This window comes from Egretta garzetta, unplaced genomic scaffold (genome assembly GCF_000687185.1).
Source record: "Egretta garzetta isolate BGI_Z169 unplaced genomic scaffold, ASM68718v1 scaffold7, whole genome shotgun sequence".
Classification (NCBI taxonomy): domain Eukaryota; kingdom Metazoa; phylum Chordata; class Aves; order Pelecaniformes; family Ardeidae; genus Egretta; species Egretta garzetta.
Genome location: NW_009260350.1, coordinates 42220 through 63897, shown reverse-complemented (window position 1 = coordinate 63897; position 21678 = coordinate 42220). Strand labels below are relative to the sequence as shown.

Below are 21678 nucleotides of genomic sequence, written 5' to 3'. Positions count from 1 at the left end.
TTTTCTAGGCTGTGCTCTTACCTAGAAAGGTCGGACCAGATGATCCTTGAGGTCCCTTCCAATCTAGGATTCTATGATTCATGAGAAAGAAAAAAAATTTGCATGCGAGGGTTTTAGATTCAGTGCATCTTAGTCAAAACTGTTCTTTCTCATTTATCCAATTGTTTGACATTGACTAATCAAACAACAGAGAGAGGATGCAAGTCCAAACTCATCTACCTTTCAGATAAAAAGGGGAGAGGGAAACAGTGAATAAAGCAAGTACCAGTATGGTAACAGAGCAAAATCCTCATATGCTGTGTTGCAGCCAGCAAGCTGAGCCCTGAAGAAAGCGGGGGAAGAGTAGGATGCTTGTTTAGGTCTCCCTTGAGATGCTCCCTTGCTTTCTTTACTGGAGCTTACATGCCATCTGCGGGACCCACCTAACACTGCACCTCAGAGAAGGGTGTTAGCAGAACAGAGTGAAGGAATGCATCTGCCAGCTTAGTTTCACCAAAAGCAGCATGCAGCTGAATAGCAATAAACTGAAAATCTGGGTTACACACCAGATTTTATGGGTTGGGGGGGCAGCAGAGTTGTTTTCTGACATAGACATTACAGATGCTTAATAGGCCTTTTTGGTGTCCCAGTGCTTCAGCTTTGGTTTAAAAGCACCAGTCTGATGCCTTGCGCAGACTGTAGTACCTGAACCACTGGCCTGCGTCACCCTTACATGTCTCAGTTCTGAACCTAGCAGGAACTGTCTGTGCTCTTTGGCTCATGTTGCTCTGCTACCTTAAGAGAGGGATGCTGTCTCAACGCTGTGAATAGCAGCTAGCATTGTGCTTAAAATCCCCCAGATCTGTTTCTGTTCCTGTTAAAGTATGGCTATGGATGAACACATGCTTGAGTTGCTGCTCCATGCCTCACCACCAGCCCACCCAGTTACTTAATGCTGTTAATCTCTTTGGAGAGTTGGCTTCTTCCCCCCATGTATGCAAGACAGATACATCATGCATATTCACTGATACAAGCCTAAAGAAAGCCTTAAAAAACCTGAAAGGTTCTCAGAAAAATTTATTTCCATAAATTAAAAACACACACAAAAGAAACAGTAAAATTTTAGATTCACACAATATTGAACAGAAACAAAACGCCAAGAGCATGATGGAGGCTAATGGCACAAGTGTACAAATTCTCATTGAGCTATTTGTTAACTTAATAGCATCATATAGACTTTTAATCCACAGTTACCATCCATATATCTAGAAGAGCACCTGGAACATAATATACCAAAGGCCCACCTCAAATCAAATACAATAAATGAGATCTGCTTGCAGAAAATCCTATCTGGCAAGCATCAGAACTCAAACGTATGCAGCCACAAGGCCAGCAGGCAAATGCCGTAACATACATTAAATAGCCTTAGCTGCTCCAGTCATAGCATGATGAAAATAAGGTGGTTTACTTTGGGTTTTTTTGAAAGTGATGTTTCTACTTCCCATAATCAGCAAATTTAGCAAAGAGCTGCCTGGCTCTGCAAAACGTACTACTAAGAGACAGTACATGGCAAAAGCTTCGCAATTCTCAAGCTGCTCTAGTCATCATTCTGGGAGCAGTATACAATGTACTTTCCATGATGATACAAAAAAAATCCTCACTGGAGTGGGTTCACTTTATGAAGAGGCAAGTGTACATGCCCTTCAGCTAGGGAAGTATGCAAGACCCCAGAAAAATGCATCCTCTATACTTTTTTCTTTCAATTATCTGGGACAGAAGCAGCTCAGTGACAAATACCTAGCTTTTGCAGTCATCACTCCCAGTGTACAAGCAGCAGCCACAAGGAACAAGGCTGTTCCACGAGTGCTGTCAATAAGAACAGAGGTGGGAACGGAAAAAAGAAAAAGTGCACAGCATGACTGACATCTGTATGCTGGAGGGCAGGAAGAGATGCTTTGTCTCAATTAGCTTACATCTCTATCATCATACAAATACTAAACCAAAAGAGAATAATGCTGTATACTTGGGTTTCCACAGACTAAGGTCTGGGACAAGCTAGGCAACTGCAACATCACTTTGTAACTCCTCCAATTATTGTAAACAAAAGAGAGTGGAGTGGGGTTTTTGCTATGTTCTCTCTGCTGTTGCTGTTAAAAAGAAAACTAAGAAATGCTATTTCAAAGCAATCAGAAACAGGACAGAGTAGGGAAGCAGACAACCCTCCACCCCACCCAAACCAAAGGAAAAAACACATTCCGTGTTTTGAAGAGGTCTGAACTTTGCCTGGACCCATTTCTTCCCTCCCCACCCATACCCTTGTTTCCTTAAAAGCCCCGGTAAGGTTACAGCTCAATTGTGTCACAGCACTAGAAGCCTGATGAATGAATGTTGTGTAACAATCCCATTCTATAGCATAAACCCATAAAAATATATATCTTATTCTTGCTACAGCTTCCAACCAGTCAATAATTGGGCTGATAAACCAGCATAGGGAAACTTTCAAACATTTTTTTAAAGGCAGTCAACCTTTATATTTTAGGGATTTCTTTTTATAAAAATAGAGAGGATCAATTAAAATGTTCTCTAGCAGCCCAGATAGGTTAAGCAGACCTTGCTGCTGAAGTAGTACATCGGTATGTTCAAAGGTTGCCTGCCTTGTCATTTTACCTTCAAAACCCAAACACCACTACTTTAAGTGTGCATGCCTCTCTTTTCTTCAGTCTTCCTGATTAAAGATAATTAGCCTCCAAAACAAGAATGTAAACTTCAAGGAATCTCGGCACATAAGCTTGGAGCAAAACAAGCCCAGATTATATTTCTTTCAAGACTCAGGAACACACAGTGTAATAATCCTCTTCCATTTCTTGCTTTCAAAGCTCTGGAATTCAAAAGATTGCTTGTTAATTTTTAGTTTTCTGGTCGGTCAGTAACAGAGGTGGCAGAGCAACACAAGATGATGGTGGTATTTTCAGTCCTGAATTTACTGGGACTTTATTAAAAATACCCCCACACTAGGTATTTGCTCATTTTGAAGGTAAATAGAAACTCTATTATATGGGCAGGTACATAAGAAAGTGCAAGTTGCAAGTGACACATGAAAGAAAGAAGAGACTAATTAAATTTGAGCATCCCAGCAATGACGGCTTTGCCTGAATAACTTCTCTAGGCACTAAAGGACAGAAATTACCTGAACAGCAGCTAGCATTCATTTTGAATTATGCTTCAAGTAAGTTTAGCAGAAGTTATCCCAGAAGGGAGCTCTCTTCCCTCAAAAGGTGTATCTGAGAAATTGCCCAGTGCTGCATCAGATAATTACAAATGGCCTTACATAATAAAAAAAAAAAAATTTCCCACACGCTAGGAGGCTCTTTGTACAACACTAGGTATTATGTACAACAGTGCTGTACAGAGAACATCTAATTATGAGCTACAGGAATTGTAAACCTAGAATGGTAAAAAAAAACCCAAGATGGAAAAAAAAAATTTGTTGGCATTAAAATTTATATTTTTACTGGAATTAAAATAACTTAAAAATGAGCCTCAAAGATTTTGCTGGTGTTCCCTGCATACAGCAGCTCAGGTAGGTTAATTAAAAACCTCTACTTACATACCCTGCAGCTTAACATTCTCTTGGGCTAATTACCTTTTCCTCTGGAGAAGAGGTTGGCATTAGCCAAGTAGTTAAAAACTCTACTATTTGGGAAAAATTAGTACTGGGCACATTTTTTTCTTAAAATACTACCTTTTTTGAGCTCAGTCATGTTAAAAGGTGTCCTCATGCAGTAAATAAAGAAACATATACAAAGTGCAAGTTAGTTAAATTCTAGTTATGTGGGGCTTCTGCTGCCTGAAGCCAGGAAGGGCGCAGAAACTCAGAAGGAACCTTCTAAGTAAACAGAAGGAAGAAACAATTGAAAGCAAACCCAGACAGCTAGTTTTAATTATTAAAAAGTTAGTGGTATATCAAGAATGTGTTTTCTAGAATTCATCTTCATCAAACGCCGTATCTCTTCTGTCAGGTTGTTCAAAATAGCCATTACAGTAACAACAGCAGACTCAAATGTGCAAATGATCTGGAGTACAGAGTTCTAACATCACTGAAGGTGCACTACTTCCTCCTTTACACTCCTACTCTACCCCCAAAAGGTGTTTAAACATAATTAAACATTAGCAATAATTTCCAGAGATTGGGGAAGGAATGGTAAATTGTATGTGGCTGTGTTACACTCAAATGGGGACCTAAAAGAATCCCTCCAATAGCATTTTAAAATAAAATAAAATAGCACCTTATAGAGGGCCACAGCCAAAAACTGATCATTAGATATTAGAACAGAGTGGTAGAGTAACGTATGAAGAAGTCAGTAGATTTCTCCCAAGAGGACTAAAATATTAAAAGGAGCTGATTGGACCATTTTCAGCTAAATGGCTCCCTCAGATGCTCCAGAGGCCCGCTCCTGCTCAGCCTCCTTTGCAAAAAAGGCTTCAAGGTCCATTAGCTTCTCACTCAGACGAGCATCTAACTCTGAGCTCTGTAGTGCAGCTTTTTTTGCTCGGGTGAAACTACCCACTGCTTTGATTTTGCCTCGTGTCTTCCTTTTCCGGGGAAGAGTAAAGTCCTGAAACTCTAGAATTCGCTTTCTCTTCTGCTGGCTGACAGAGATCAAGTGTCCATTTTTCTCCTTGGGCTCTTCAAAGATTGTTTCTAAGCTCCTGGTAAAAGCAAAGGGTAGAACTCATGAATAGTCAAGAAGCAATTAACGGCAGGGAGACCGGTGGATTTCATAACCCAAGTAAACATGCTTTTAACTTTCCTATTTTTACAGTCCCTCCACATCTCTTGAAATGTAAACTTATCAGCTTGCACTCCTACAACTGCACATTACGGCTAGCTAAATAGTTTGTTATAGGTGCATAGACATCTGGGTTGAATCTCGTTCTATCTGTATTTCAGTTCAAAAGCACAATTATAGAATCTTGATTTTACAGAATAAATAATTTGAACATAAAAAATGTAGCAGTCTTGATAATCATGCTATACTTGATGACAGGCAGTTATTCTTAGTATTTAGAAGAATATTTAATTGCCTTTGAATTTTGAAAAAGTAAGTAGTGTACTTGGATGGAGGCTGGAGTGACTGAGTAGATGAAAAAAATATACAAATCCATACTTTCACAGCTGCAAATTCTTAGCTCATATTCTATTTCACTGCTTCCCATCCAAATAGTAAAAGATACTATTTTTACATTAACTTTCTCACTTTAAACTAGAGCAATTTTAAGAATTTATCATCATCTTAGCTTTCAGACACCTTTAATCTTCTCTCACTCTCCAAGTAATTTATATTTATCTTCATTTTCTCATTAGGAAGCAGAACCAACCTGGCTGGAGGAGGGGACTTATAGTTCTTGTTTGTGTAAATTTCTTCTAAACTAAATTCTTTCTTCTTAAGCCTGAAAAAGTAATGAACAAATCAATCAAGAAAGAAGAATTTCAAAACTACCTCTCTTCACAACAAGCAGATTTACTAGAAACAAGTATGGTTTGCGTTCTATGCTTAAATGCTAACTAATTATGCTTCAACTTAAAATGTAGATTTAGATTCTAATTGGGGATAGGGAGGAATAAAAATTAGGTTGTTAAGTACCTAATTTCATACAGTGTTTTTATAAGGTCTGGGTCAAGACTTGCCATGTCTGCAGAGGCCGATGTACCTTCTAGCATTCTATGTTTCAAAATAATGATGTCCAAAAGAAGAAAGGGAAATCCCTTCACAGGTCACTTTTTTGTGGGAGCTAAGAAAAGACTTACAGTTTAGCAGATGAACATTTCATCTCTTGAGATTGATTAAAAGTTAGTTATTGACGGTTAGTTATTAACTAGCAAGCTGATCTCTGAAGAAATGTGTTCCTTTGTCAAAGCTGGCACCTCTGTTTAAGGCAGAAGTGAACAAAATACTAGATAACTGATTGGAAAAGCTTTATCAGTATCTGGCACTGTGATTACTCACATTTACACTGAACTAATGTTTCCCTAAGATCATATACCACAAACAAAGAAGGGACTGCGAAGAATTCCAGCATAATTTGCATCAGCAGAACTTCCTAATGGATCACTTCATCTCACTGTGCATTGTAGAATGACTTATTTTCAATGTATGTTTATCAATATGAACTTCTTCAGAAAATCATTCCATTGCAGCTTAGTTTTTCATGTTTTGCCTAAAACCCAGACAGTAGCCCATATCCAATAGTCTTATTTACCCTTTCTCACTTGAAAAAGAAAGCTATGTGCAAAGACCAAAGTCTTTCTTCAGTCTTATACACAGTTGATACAGCTGTGTCAATCTTGTCTTATGAAGGAAGCAAACATCAGGCATCACTCAACTGGGAGTGTGCAAAACAGACGTGGTAAGAGAAGCATTTATTGAAATGATTACATTATTATGCAGGAAATGGAAGCAACAGAAGCCAGTATGAGTCCATTTAAAAGGTACTGCTTACCTTTTTGGTTTGGGTAATCCCATTGGAGTAAGGTTGGGGTCTGGCTTAGGAACAGTTTTCCTGATTCGGATCTGTGAGACTTTCTTTGGCCTCTCTTCTGGCTCAGTCTTAAGAAAGAAAAAAAAAGTTAAAATGAAGGAAATAATGACCATGCTAGTCAACAGAATTCCCTTTTCTGTTAAGTATACATTATCTATAAAATAAATAGTCCTCTCTGTTTTGCCACCTTCTTCCTGCTTGAACAAAAGAAAGCAGCAGTAGAGAGTAGGACTAACTGCTTGTTTTCTATCCTTGTCTTTAACAGTCGCTAGATAATACTCAGCATCAGCAGCTTCAAGTTCTGGGGAACCTAGAGTCTGAGATATCTAAAATGAACTCACTTTTTTCAGTTCTGTGTCATCTTGGGATCTAAGACAGGCTGGAACAGAAGCATCAGCTTCATCAAGGGTGTGGACCTGGAGCTCTGATGCTGAAAGCCTGTGGGGAGATGGCGATGATTCTGGAAGTGAGCAAGACTTTGGTAATGGAATAGGGAATGAAGTTTCCAGACTGTAACAGAGGAAGAAGGGAACATATATAGATTAATACCCAACTCATGCTGCAACAGGTGATGTTCCTAAATTGCAATACAGGCACAAAAAGCAACACAGTTCACACAAATTGCCCAAGTAAGTGAACACTTTCTCCAATACATACATACAGCCAAAAACTGCTGCAGCCTGCATTGATACTGGAACAGACTAAACTGCCAGTGTATTTGAACATGCAATTTTAAACCCACTCTTTTCCTTTTTGCGTAGTTAAACAGGCTAAAGCTCTACTTAGTAACTACTGATAGAAAGTGATTAATCCTCTTTTTCTGCCAGAAAATTTCTTTGACACAACTCTTAATTTATTACTTTTTGTTTACAGATAAATTTAAAAGATAGCTTTTATATCTGCCATCCCAACACTGAAAAAGAATAGAAGGAAGTTTCAGCACCTAATGTCCAGTTGCTCAGACAGAAAGAACATATATCCAAGTAAGGAAACAAACTTCTATAGTTTCACATTTCATTTCATAATAAGTAGCACGACATAGTTGAAAGGAATAGAGTTGTTCTGCGCAATGATCTACATGGTGTTTGCATTAACGTCCCTCCACGCTTCTCCATTACATGATCCAGTTGATTTACTTCATGAACATTTTAATCAGAAAGCTATTCTTGATGTGAACTGCCAAAAGCTGAAAGCCAAAACGACGTAAGCAATGTCCTTCTGAGAAAGCTTCTGATCCCACTACTCAGAAAGAATATCAAGGTCCAAGAGACTCACCATATCTCGTGACCTGCAGTCTGTAGTGCTTCCATACTCTGTACAGGTAATTGCGGTAACATGGCATAGCTGGTTCAAAAGAAGAATGGAAAAACAAAAAACAAAAAACAAAAAAAGACAGACAAAAATTAGGTCTACACTATATAAAAAAGATGAGGGAAAAATTATTAGTACAAACTGGACTGTAAGACAAAAAATGCTAATATCAGGAATGAGAATGAAAGACCAAGATGATACCAAGAGCAAGCCACATCTGCCATTTAGTCTGCTAAATTTCACTAATAGCTTGTTAGGGAAGTAGTCCTACTTTTTCTTAAAAATGGTAGTGATTAGAAGAGGAAATAAAAGTACAGACAGGAAGACAGTATTAGTTTGACAGTTGTAATTACTTCTATGAAAGTCTATATTCCTCATTCAACCCCCCCCCAGTTTTTAAAATTAAAGCAAACAAAAACCTTGAAGGATTCAGCTACTAAATAAAAAAAGTGCATAGTCACAACAGTAACAAGTGAAAGGAAGGATTTGCACAAGATTAACCCCCTGTTGTCTCTAACTCCCACAGCCTTACTTGAATATTCTTAATTGACTGGAATAATCAAAGGCCTTTACATAAGGGTTGCTAATTACCATAATTCTATGGCATAAAAGTGAGCACAGCAGCTCTAAGTCCTTTAATATTAAGCTTTATTTTTGTGACCACAATATTAATAGCAGGAAAAAAAAAATCAGTTGGGACCGCTTTTATTACATTAATCAGCAAATCTGATACTTGCTGTTCTCCCAAACTAACAGCTAAATATAATTCACTGTTCTAAAGCAAAGAAGTTACTGCCAGACTGGAATGCTACAAAATAAATGACACCCAACCATACCGGCAGTACAGATAAGTCCAAATATAAGGAGGTCAAAGGCCCATTTCTTGTGTTTGTCATCTAATATCAGAACTACAACATTTTACTTCTCTCAATGTTCTACTTGCTATCCCAACACTACTGGAACCTGCACCAATAGCGCATTACAGTCCTTCGTGCTACAGGCAAGCCTTACTGTTTTATGCAGTAATAATAATTAAAAAATACAGGGAGAGAAAAAAACACTTTAGAAATTTTTAATCCAAATGAGCATTAATTAGAAAAAAAGATTTCACTTAAAGAATGCTTTATTACCGGCAGTGGAAGTGATAGAAGATTTTTAGACAGGAGAACTACAGGTTCCTTGTTTTCCTGGTTATTAAAAGCACTAACAATGAATTAAATACTTCAAAGAGGACAAATCTCTTTCAGAAGAAAATGGCCTGCAGAAAACTTGGAGCCACTTTTTCATTTTTCTGATTTTTAACTATCTTGATCAAAACAGGCAAAGATTTTTGACATACTGGGAGCCGAAAATGCTTTTATACTGCACCAAACATACTTCTTGTATTCTTGTATTTATATACCAAACATTTAGTTCATAGGAGATTTTTTTGAGTACACACAAATTTAAGAGAGATTTGCTGAATTTATCCTTTTGTCACTGTTCCTGTTACTACCTTTAAAAAAAGAATTATTAGTTGATGAGAACAGGCTCTCAATCTCCAGAAAAATGGAATCTAAAATCATGTTAAATATTTAAAATGCTAGGTTTTGTTCTTTACATTGTTTTATAGACAAACCTTTAATATTAGTTTTTGCTTAACTTTTTTAGGAAGAGAATGTATTTGCTGCACTTTTAAAACTTCTGCAAACATTCTTTTCAACTCACTGCATGCTACAGTAATTTCACTTTAAAGAAAATCTGAGTGAGGCAGAAGAATTAAGGCAACCTCATACACGTATTTATAAGATACTTCAGAGAAAAAACAAACAATTTTAGGCTATTTTAACTTTGGGTTATTTTTCACTTGAAGTGATAAGGTTTGATTTGGCTTCTCTCCCTTTGGGATAAAGTCCATAGAATCATAGAATCATTTAGGTTGGAAAAGACCTTTAAGATCATCGAGTCCAACCATAAATCATTCAATGCAAAACTTTTGGTTTTCAAATTACCCTTTATGTCAAGGAATTAAATTCTCTTATATTGTAGCTAACTGGATATGCTGTAACAAGCTGCCCAGGAGTCTGTAGACTTAAGTGTGGGAGAAAACAAGAGAGCATAAGTCAGCTCTGATCTCCCAGCCCAAGGATAACGTGCCTCAACAATACAAAATAATAAATTCACCTCATACACAGAAGTAAGTTTTAAAAAGGTGTTTGTTTTGTTTTTAAAGAATGGCAACAACATCTCATTTTTAAGTTTAGTGCTCAAACTGTAGTTTACTGGTATGATTACTTCCAGAGCACTAATTTGTGCACTAGAAAATTCAGCCTGATGTAATGACTTGTATGGAATGAAAAAGAATGCAGGTCCAATAGAACGTGCTGTGAAGTTGTCTCCATACCATTATTCAATTTAATTCTTTCAGTGCAGAAAACTCCCAGAATGGAGTGTTACTTTCATAAGCTCACTCACACCTTTGGTAGACATTAGAATTTACACTAACAAGTAATAAACTTTTAGGTATGTTATCCATTTATACAAAGGAAAATGCAACATTAGTTATCTGGCAAGATTTTGGTTATACACATGTCAAGCTACAACATAAGATAAGGCAAATTCAACAGTTCTCTAGAGGCTGCCATATTAAACAAAAGAATTAATCAAATCAACTTTTCTACAGTGCTCATGAGCCTATATTCTGTCCAGAAATCTCAAGACTATAAAATCAGGGACCGAACTGCCCCATGTCACTGAGTTATAAAGGGCAAAATCTTTGCTCAAGAGCATGCAAAAATCCTGTAGCAGAGCTAGGAACCTCTTCTCTCATTCTGTTTCTCAGTAAAAAGATCTCAAATGCCAATAGCAAAGTTAAATTAAATATGCAGAGTAGATTTCGGTCCTCTTCCCACTCATAATGAGGATGACACACACAGAAAAATTCATTACCAACCTGAACTGGAGCTACACTTGCTTGTGCCAACAATACATCGGGCACATACTATCAAAAGGCATAGCTACTACATAAAGAGGTTTCAATTAGCATAGAACAGTCATGGAATACAATTACAAATTTAAATGAATGCCATCCCCCACCCCTTAGGATTCTTCCTAATCTGATATTGAACATTTTACAGTAGTTCCAAGTGGCACTTGTGGCTCAGACCTCTGAAAAAAACTTTCCTACCTCAGAAATCCAGTTGCTCTGCAGTCACTCTGAATAGACCTAATGAAGTAGCTCACCTTTCTGCATTATATATTCTGATGCATGGTGTGTATATTTTGCAAGGGAGAAGAAAATAGAGTTAGCCATTCTGCCAAAACAGGATAGTATTAAAGAAGTGAAGGCAAATATATTTAAATCCAGCTAACAGACTGTTCTGTAGGGAAGAATCTTCCGCGTTGAGCCATTTTGGGAGCAGAATGCGTTGATTTGGAACAGGGGAAACTGACCCTCCAATGCAAGCTGCAATTACCCTCTCCCTCCCAAAAAGGAGCAAGTACATACCCTATACATATTTAATCTCAGAAATAAGTTGATGAATTTTACCTGTTCTCGATGCCCACACTTGGCTGCCACTTGCAGTGACTGGAATGTAGAGGAGTGATTTCGGAGGGACGGGCAGAAGGACCATGCTGACTCCATATGGATAGCGCCCTGCCCAATGAGTATGGCAATGAAGAGACGAGGTCATCTGATACAGTTGGATACCTTGCCCCTTTCAAACCTTGTGCGAATTGTGATATAAATAGTCTCTGGATAGTAGGAATATGACTGGTTAAGTTTCTTCTTCTCGTCCAAATCCTGTAACATCCAGGGGAAGAAAGTGCTAACACTGTGTGAAGGCCAAGCATGGAGCAACCTCCTCTTCTTTCAGCTACGGCATTTCTTCCACGGTCAGGATGAAGGGCAACAGCCCTTGGAGTTGTTACAGGAAGAGGGGAATGCAGTTCATTATCTAGACTGGAATCTTCCTTGAAAGCTGTTGTATCTGAACAGCTCTGAGACAGGAGAAAGGAGAAAGTCCACTCTGAAGGCGGTGCTGGCGTTTCTCCCAAAACTGGTCTGTGATGTACAGAATGCTGGAATGTAATCCCTGTGAGGTCTGTCACAGGACTGGAGTCCAATTTTATGTGAAAAGAAATGGGGAAAACTGTGGTATCCAGGAAAGAGGTTGGAGGCTTGTGGCTCAAGTCTGAAAAAAGTATTTTGGTAGATTCTACAGGATAAAGTGCCAAAGGCTGAAAGCTGAACATCTTGGTGCACCAACTGTCAGCCCAGCGTGAGTGTAAGTTCCTGTTAATGCAAGAAAAGGCTTCCAATAGATTTTTAGATCTACGTTGGCTGTACCTCTCGGCCACTGGAAGAATTTCAGAAGAATGTGGCAGAGGTTCTAAGTTATGGATGGCAGATGCCAGGAGTTTGCTAGCCATTGCAGACAGCCTGCTCAACAATGCTGGTTCTTTGGTACGTTTTCTAAGTTTCAAGCTGTTCAACAAACTGCACCTCTCGGCCGTCTGCCCTGGCGTATGCACAAATCTCGTGGCCATTTCCATTTCCATTGTCGGTGGTTTACATGGAATAAGTGAAGATTTGAGAAGTGCGTTTTCCTGCTTAGGGAATATTTCCGGGGGAATCTCAAAAAAAGGTGAACTTTTAATTTTTTTACTTTTTCTTATGGTTTTTAGCTGATACGATGTGGGAACTTTCTTGCATGTCCTTCCAGGCTGTCTTTTTAATGGAAGAGGTCCTTTTAGTTTATCTGTAGTTCCAAAGGCACCAGGGATTCCATCATACCCTAAATTAAGGTTCAGGTTTTCCATTTCTGAATCCTGAGTCTTCAAAAACTGTGAACTAATAATATCTGCGGTAATCTTTGGCCTTTTGACTTCTTGTAAAGTGCTACATAGTTTATTTTCACTGCTTCTGACAGCAAAAATCTCCTCTGAAGGACCTTCAAACTTCGTATTTCTTGATGTCACCAACTCATTTGAAGAGCTGCATAAGAGTTCAGAACTGCGCAACATACTTGTTTGCAGTGTGATACTTGCCTTCCCTTGTAATTGTGACTTCTGTTCTTGTTGTGCCTTGTCTGACAGATGTATTTCCATCTTCTCATACTTCTTCTTTCGTTTAAGTACCTGACATTTCTCTATTTGATCAAGTCTCTCTGAACCTAAAGCCTCATTTTCCTTGCAAACTGAGTGAGTTGGTACAATGTCCTGGCCTTCTGTAATCTCCTTTACGTTATCTTTGCTCTGTGCATTTAATTTGTAAGGCACACATACTTCACTGCAAACCACACAGTTTGGGGATGATTCTTTGCAACTATTTGGTAGTATATTCATACATGGATAAAACACGGGTGTTGTATTATACTGCAATTCTGGTGAAGCTTCTGCATCAGATGCATCTTCACCTTGACAATCACGCATGGTTTCTGAAAATAGGTTGGTACCTGCTAAGTTTGTGAGCTTTGTAACATTATTCCTTTCTTTTGAAAGATTATTTAGGTTAGATCTTGGGATTTCTTCCAAAACATTTCCATAATTCTCAGTACTGAGAGGGACTATTTTGCTACCAGACTCTTCTGAATCTTCTAACAAGGCTCGTAGACAATCTTCTCCATCAACAAAAGAATCTATGGGCAACTTTTTTCTAGGGGCTACCTCTCCTCCCATCTTCTCTTCTACACATGTATTCTTAAACTTCCCTCCACAGCAAGTACTTTTTGGCAAGGTCAGATCCACGCCTTTTACAGTTAGCATGCTATGCCCCTCCTCTCTCAGACTTTCTTTGCGCTGTGCACAGACTCCTGAGGTTTTTGCATCGTTTGGAAAGCTAGTTGCCATTTCATTCTCTGAAGATGGAATCTCAGTATTGCTGGCTTTTCTCTTAACAGACATTGTTACAGAAAGAGGTTTTGTCACTGAAGAATCTTTGCTAAAAACTTCGGCTGAAGACGAATCACGATTATCTGTTTGTGTATTCTCAGATGACATACACGGCTTTTCTTTCTCAGGCAAAGAGATCCCCAAATTCAGAGCTAACAGTGTTTCTGAATCCACCTGAGTCTCATTAAAAGATTCTTGGATGTCAAACTTTCCGAAATGGGATGGACCGATACCCTTTTGAGCATCAGTTTCTTTACCAGGCTCAAATGTTAACTGTGCGCAAGAGTTATTTAAGATAGATTTTATTCTGAGACTTTTTTTGTTTTCTGTCTCTGAAAGCACATCCGTATTTTCTGGCTTATATGACAGACTCCCATGAATCAATGTGCAGGGCAAAAAATGGGCGCTAACTGTATTTTCCTGGTCCTCCACCAACCCCTTCATCTTTGGTAAAGATTGCTGCATTCTTTTTCCTGCACACACCAGCTCTGCTTTCTCTTTTGCACCTTTGATAAAGCAAGTATGCTGTAAGCAGTGTGATTTGCTACCAGAAAAGCTTTCTTCAGGAGTCCCTTTATCTCCTCTTTCACATCTATTCTTATGTTCTTTTGGTTCATTTGTCTTCTCCTCAGTTAGATCACTGATGAAGCCCACGTATCCTGAACAGTCTTCATTTCTCACACCATCTAAAGAGTCCAAATCCTCCACATTGTCCTTTAGAGTTCCTTCAAAACTGTCTTCTCTTGCATATTTACGAACTAACAGAGGCGGGTCATCACCTGTTTTTAATGGTATCTCTTCACTTTGACTAGAGCCAATTGATATTTTGGTTTCTTCCACAGAAGTAGCCATAGTTTGTAAGCCAGCGTTTGCTTGGTTGGTTAAACTTTCTACATGTTGCTTGCTGCCTGGAACTGGGCCATCACACTCACTCCGACATGCAAGACACTGATTTTCCACTGGACGAAGGGTCTTTTCTGTTTGGCTAGTGTGTCGTGTTTGAATATTCATGTTGTTGAATAACAGACATGTATCACAGACTGAAGCACTACACTCAGAGGGATTAGCTGTGAGCGATGACACTTCTTTCTTCTCATGTGTGCCTAGTTCTCTCTTCTTTGGGCCTAATGGAGAGTTGCAAAATCCAAAATTATGAACACAGTTTTTTTTGTTCAAATATCTGACTAACAGCTGTTGACTAGTCTTAGTTCTCTGATTGCCTTCAGGAACCTTTGGAGAATCCACAGTTCTTATTTTATCAGATTCATCTGTCTGGAGAGCATACATGCCGATTTGTTCTTTTGCCTCATCTCTGTCACAAACAATTTCACTGTCATCTGTAACTTTACAAAGATCAAATTGTTTCACAACCTCCATATTCTTATTTGAAATCTCATCTCCTACCAAGGTAGCAATAGACTTCTCTGCAGTATAAGCTGAGCAAAACATGTTTTTTGCTGTGGAAATGTCATTTATCCCATGCAGATCTACACCTGTGTTGCCCCAGTCATCTTCACAAGGAAGAGATCCACATGCCAAAGGGAAGCATGCTTCTGGAAAGATGGTTGCCTTTTTACTATTATATCCAGCTGAAGCTTCTCCTTCCAAATTATGATTTTCTTCAATCTTCTTATCAACCTTAGTATTAGAAGGATGACTGTTCAGGAGAACATCATCTACACGTGTACTCCCTGATAAAATACAGGAAGTACTGGCAGCTGTACACTGGTGTTTTATATTCTGATAATTACAATTCCATGTGTCACTATGTTCATTTTCTAAACCAGTGACCACACTGTCTATATTTCCCGTTGAAGACTTCATGTTCTTTTGGGAAATTTTGCTTGTCATATTGGGGTTATCAAAAATCCTGGAACTTACTGAAGACTTGAATTTGTCTTTATGAAGCACAATTTCAGCGACTTGTTCCCCTGTTGTTCCAGAAGCACCGACTGGTTCTTTTCCAGATAGATTATCCTGAGCCTTGTCCCTGCTTGAAACTTCATTAGCAGTACAAGGAGGACACTCATTATGATGGGGTTCTCTTGATTTTTGTGCAACGGGAGGTAGAAGTACATTTACTGTATAAATCAAATTAGTTTCTTTGCCAGTGGATAAACTGTCACTACTACTAGCTTCTGTAGCTTCAACTAAACTGCCAGTCAACTCTTCTGATGTTGTATTACTCTCAGATTCCTTTTCAAGTGGTTGTGCCTTAGGTGAATCTTTTTCTAGCTTGGTACTAAGATCCAGACAGCTGTGACTACTGGGAGGAGAAATTTTACTGGAGGTATTATTAAAACATATGTCTGTCTGTCCAATTTCATGGGAAGCAATGTTGCTTGTTTCCATCAATAGGCTATTTTCTTTTATATAATCCTTGCATAGATCACTGACAGAGAATTGCCACCGGTCCTTTTTCAACTTATCACCTTCTGATGGGACCATTTTAAATTTTTCTTTTGAGAAGTCCTCAGGAGATGAAGCAACAGAACTAAAAACTGAGGAATGACAATGCTCAGTATTAGCACCCTCTTGAGCTTCAGGCCAGCTACCAACTTCAATGTTATCTCCCACAGCAATTTTTCTCCGGACTTCAGCAGCCTCTTCAAATTCAGAGCTGTATGATTTACCTATCCTAGCACTTACTCCCCTATGATCAATTTTAGCACTAGATAATCCTTCGCTCCTGACCACTGAGACCTGCTCGACTGGTACAGATGTGGAGGTTCGACTTTCTACAAACCCAGTTCCATGATCATAATGAGCCTGACTTTCAGTGTTTTGGGGAAGATACTTTTGGGGGGTTTCATTGATAATTCCATGGACTGCAGTACTATTGTTTTCTAGTGGCATATTTCTAAAGTCCACATAACAGATACTTTTCAGAACCGAACATAAAACTTTGGAACTTTTTGTGGAGAGCATTCTACAAATTTCTACTGATGACAACCTATGAGGTTCATTATGTTTAGGTACAGGACCAGTAGAGAAATCATGAGCATTGTTTTCCTCATCCTGCTGATAAGTCTGGCAATTAGCAAGTGGTGTACAGAATTCATTAACAGGATTTCGTCTGGGTAACTTTTCTTCTCCAGTCTCCAAAATAGATACATTACCCCCTGTTCTGAATGGCATGGCAGTATGGGCTTTCAACTCATATTCATTTGTTTCTTGTGGATGCTCTGTGGCTGATTCAACATCTGTGACTTTTAAAGGCTCTAAAAAACGTAATGTGCTGGTTTCTGAAACCCCAGCTCTGGCCATGACTGTGTCTACGTCTGGGCATTCATTGCTCTCAGGTGGAAGACCTTTACTCATTCTGTCATTCCTGTATCCTGGTTTACTAAATATCCTAGTCCCATCAGCCTTCATACCTTGTACTTCTTCAGTGAGCTTTGGCAGGGGTTCAGCTGTCACCTGAACATTTCCTTGGTTTTCTTCTGCATAAGAAAAGATAAAGCAAATCAGAACCATATACTAAATTTAGAAGGCATTCATCTTACAGGGTTCATTTTAGTATTGTACACAGTATTGTGTACAGTGGTGGTTACCACAATGTTTTTAAAAGTGAGACCTGATGTTAGCAATTCTACTACAAGCCTTTAGAAGAAAAAACAAACAAACTACCCCATTACAAACCTAATGTAACAAATGCAGTCCTTTTCAATCCAGACATTCCCCGTGAGCAACAGGCATCCAAAGACCTGTATTTTTTCAGATTCCTCTAATATTGAGCTAGGTGCAATGCATGTCCTATAACTCAGTAGATATGAATCTCAGAATCATAGAATGGTCCAACCGTTAACCTAACCCTGCCATCCCACCACTAAACCCTGTCCCTAAGCACCTCATCTACCCGTCTTTTAAATACCTCCAGGGATGGGGAATCGACCACTTCCCTGGGCAACCCCTTCCAGCGCCTGACAACCCGTTCTGTGAAGAAATTTTTCCTAATGTCTAATGTAAACCTGCCCTGGTGCAACTTCAGACCATTTCCCCTCATCCTATCACCCGTTACCAGGGAGAAGAGGCCGACCCCCACCTCGCTACAGCCTCCTTTCAGGTAGTTGTAGAGGGCGATAAGGTCTTCGCGCAGCCTCCTCCAGACTAAACAACCCCAGTTCCCTCACCGCTCCATGAAGTCATGGCCAACATCATCATGCTTATTTTTAACATCAAAGCTCAACATAGCTGGGTACTTTATCTGCTCTATCCTAGAAACATGGCTGTGCATTGAGTGGCCATTTCCATTTCTTCTTCCTTGAAGGCATTTTTGTCAGTAAGTCATCCATAAGAAGGCAATGAATTCTGTCCAAGCAATTATGATTAATAATAAACTTCTCTGTAAAATTATGAAGCTGCTAATTCAAAAAAAATTACAGTTACTGTAGAATATCTTCATATTCAAAACTTTGAATATGAAAGCTTAGACTTCCGCAGATCTTTTTCATATTTTCTATTAAGGACCAAGACTGGATGGCATTTTTCAACGAAGTACAAGTTTTGGTTATGAGAGCATGGAGGGAGAAAGAAAATAATTACTAGGTGCAGGCAAAGTGACCAAAATATTTGGAGCCAGAAGATTACAGATCACAACGAAATTAAGAATTAGTTTGGTTGTCCTCTCTCTTTGGATTCTGCACTTTTAATTTTTTAAAACGTTAGAAAATGAATGACTCTTCCCCCCTCCCCCCCCATCTTTGCTATTTCTGCTCTCATATAATCCAGCTTTGAAACATAAGGAAATGCAAAACATCTGCTATTAACAACACCTTCTGCTTTGGGGTAAATAAGTATTTGAATTAAGTAACTAAAACACGTGTTGTACATAAAAGGTCTTCAGGAAAGTGCACATGCTGTCAGGAAAAAGCAGAGGATTAAGTTTTCATATTGTTCTAGCTATGCAGGGTAATAGTTTCTAGTGCAAAGCAAAGTAAATCACTCATCAATTTTAAATCAACAAAAAGTAACCTGGGAGAGAAGCAAGGGGTAGATAGGAATGTACAACTAAAATACACACCTGTGTTCTTCAGAGATCCCACTATGTCAGTGCAACAGGTTCTCAAAGACTTCACCTCATGCTGGTTTAAGTGAGGGCCCTCCTGAAACAAGACAGAAATATCAGTGGAGATTGATCGATTTTCTAAAAAGTTTAGCATGTTTCAGGGACTGTACCTGCTCAGTTAGGTTAGTTCCGAGTAAGAAAACCATTGAGAAACTCAGAATGTATCAGCCCTTGCACAGAGGCAGCCTTGCATGGCAAGTGGTTCACACAAGCTCTTGTCATTCCTTTCTGATCCTATCAATCCCTATCATCTCACCATTAAACAATGATGCATCCAGAAAAGATTCTTATTTAGTACCAACGAAGTCTTATAACGCAAGCAGCTAAAATGTGAGTGGCTTAAAATGCAAATTGCTGCAAATTTGAATCAAAAGATTAATCCAGCTTCCAAGCCTCTCTGCATCCCCACACCATTATTGTATACCTCTGGTCAGAGGCGTGCTTTTTCTGATCTTTATTAGAACCTGCCTTCTACCATGCCTTCCCTTGGCTCAAAGACTCATAAACCCAGGAAGAGGTGACCTAGGTCTACTTGCAAAAAACCCCCAAGCCAAGCCAAGCCAAACCAAACCAAACCCCCACAACCAAGCTACCTACATATTTGAAATACATGAAAGTTGAAAAACAAAAGATTGAATTAACTTTATTTTCACAATCTTTCAAATAAATCAAACAGATACCAAAATCCAGACTTAAAACCACAAAGTACTTTAGTATTACGCAACATCCAGTAATTAGTATAAAACATGCACCTATACACCTTATCCAGATACATCCTGCCTGGTATGTGTTCAGTCACGATACTTTTTTTTTCTCCCCTACGTTCTTTTGGTGGGTGTGAAAACTACTGAGAAACTAAAGAAAACAGATCAAGAAAGTCACTAAAAATCTCACTTTTTAAACAGAGAGGTTTTTGACTCTTCAGATTTTAATAGAGTATTCTTTGGCACATTTTCCAGCAAGCCTTTGCCTAGAAATAACATTTTTATCATCAGTGTTTGCTGGAGGGGAGGAAAAAAAAAAGCCATGACCATAGGAGTCTCTTGTTTTGAAAGAGGAAACCAACAGCGATTTCCTCTCTGATCACAAACAGTAATTATGAAAATTAAGAATAATCTTTATTTTTAAATTAAAAACTGAAATACTAAACTGGAGCCCTCTGTAGCGTTGTAATACTATTACCAGACTGAAATAACTTTTATTTAGTGGTTAGTACCTTGACTGGGGATGACGGTACCGGTCGAATATGTTGTATCCACAAAACACGGATACTGGGCAAGGAGCTTTTTAGGTTGGTTCTCTCCTTTTTAGTCACCAGTCAGTTTTGTTCTTCATTTTGTTACATACCTGCCTCACACCATTCCAACAGTATTAAAGAAAGTGAAAAGCTTGATATTTTAAAATCCTGTTGGTCTACTGTAGTCTAATTTGTCACTGGAACCATGATAATCCAAACAATGACACACATGCCAGCAGCCACAAACAAGAAACAGGAAAGCACATGGAAAAGTCCTCTGCTAGTCACTCTAACCCTAAATTCAAAATATCCCGCCGGGATGAATTTTTGCATATGCTTACTTGTTTTGACCAACTTTCCCCAGGGGTTAGAGCACAGCGTTCAGCACGATACTCCTCAGCATCTTGTGGCTCTTCATCTTCTTTCTGGGACCCATCACTAGAACAGTCTTGTTTCCTAAAGTTTCTTTTTTTATCTTTTTCATCCTCCTCAAGAGCTTCAGCCTTTGGCAATTCTTCAGCAAGGGATTCTGCTGGCCCATAAGAAATTGCCTTGATCGTATCATCCAAACCCTCTGTCTTCTGGCAACAGTTTTCTACTCCAGAAGTCCTATGATGCTCAGCTGACAGACTGTCACTGTGTGCTAGCGCAGGTGTCGACACATTGGATTTTGCATCTAACCCAACATGAGGCTCTGATACAGCCATAAGTTCGGTGGAGATGCTCTCTGGCAGTCCAGTGTACGATTCCTCTGTTACGGCAGACACAGAAGAATCAAGGAGAGGTTCCACCGCAGATGATAGCATCAGGGCAGCTGAAGATTGGTTGTCCTGAGCTTTTCACAGTTTGCCCTAAAAATAAAAGCAACGTTAAATCAACATACGTAGGAGTAATCTCTAGATTAAAAGGAAAAGCTTCGTTCTTCAAGATCAAGCACATATGTTTAAGAAAGATACTTCCAAATAACTTTGTAAGAGAGGAGCTGAGAAACGTTTGAGCATCTAAGCAAATGCTTCATTAACAAAAGAGTGTTTGGACAAATAGATACTCCCAAGTCTCATTCTCACACTCAAATGTCTCCCTGCGGATCTACTCTCATCTTCTGGAGAACCTGAAAAGAGACTACAAAGCAAATTGCTAGGGCTTGTGTTAGACATCCTACTCCTCAGCTAACACTAACGCATCACTTGTTTTCCTGCAACTTTCTTAAGTTTCTAATCTTTGGAAAGAAACCCAACTTCCTATCTTTTCTGCCTCAAAGGAACACTTCCTAAGACATCATCCATCACACTGTGCCTCGCAGCTTCTCTCATACCAGCACCTGACACGCTGTATGTAGGATGCATTGCGCCAGTGCTTCTTTTCCCCACAGCCCTGGTACCGGCGTCAGGATCGTCTGCAGCCCAGGATGGTACGCGCTGGTCCCTGGCAGCCTGCTCGGTCAGCGCCAGCGTGCAGCAAGGCACACATCCCAGCGGAGAGCTCTTCTGACTGATCTGACACAAGCGCTGTCGCCATAACGAAACCCTGATGTGAAAACACTACACTTGATGCTCATGAAGACATACGGATCAACAGGAGCGGGCTGAGCCAGGTTTTTACAGAAGCATCAGCTACTCGGTTTACAGAAACACGGGCTTATTAGTCGAGCGTTGATCTCCCGGCTCTT

General features: G+C 39.2%; 1 protein-coding gene across 7 annotated transcripts; it reads right to left on the bottom strand.

The window, feature by feature from the left end:
- Positions 1-1111: 1111 nt before the first annotated feature.
- Positions 1112-21672, bottom strand: PRR14L (proline rich 14 like). 7 transcript variants are annotated; one of them, XM_035898302.1, is made up of 10 exons: positions 21325-21672; positions 20351-20860; positions 18728-18809; positions 17082-17147; positions 11360-16205; positions 7795-7863; positions 6861-7029; positions 6481-6587; positions 5359-5430; positions 1112-4689 (listed from the first exon to the last, which is right to left on the bottom strand). In XM_035898302.1, exons 2-10 carry the CDS (start codon positions 20813-20815, stop codon positions 4398-4400), a joined length of 6168 nt encoding a protein of 2055 aa, XP_035754195.1. In that variant the 5' UTR covers positions 20816-20860; positions 21325-21672; the 3' UTR covers positions 1112-4397. The 7 variants fall into 7 exon arrangements, with proteins under 7 accessions (XP_035754195.1, XP_035754194.1, XP_035754196.1 ...); XM_035898301.1 differs by having other exon boundaries at positions 21331-21672; XM_035898303.1 differs by having other exon boundaries at positions 6861-6957; positions 21331-21672.
- Positions 21673-21678: the final 6 nt, after the last annotated feature.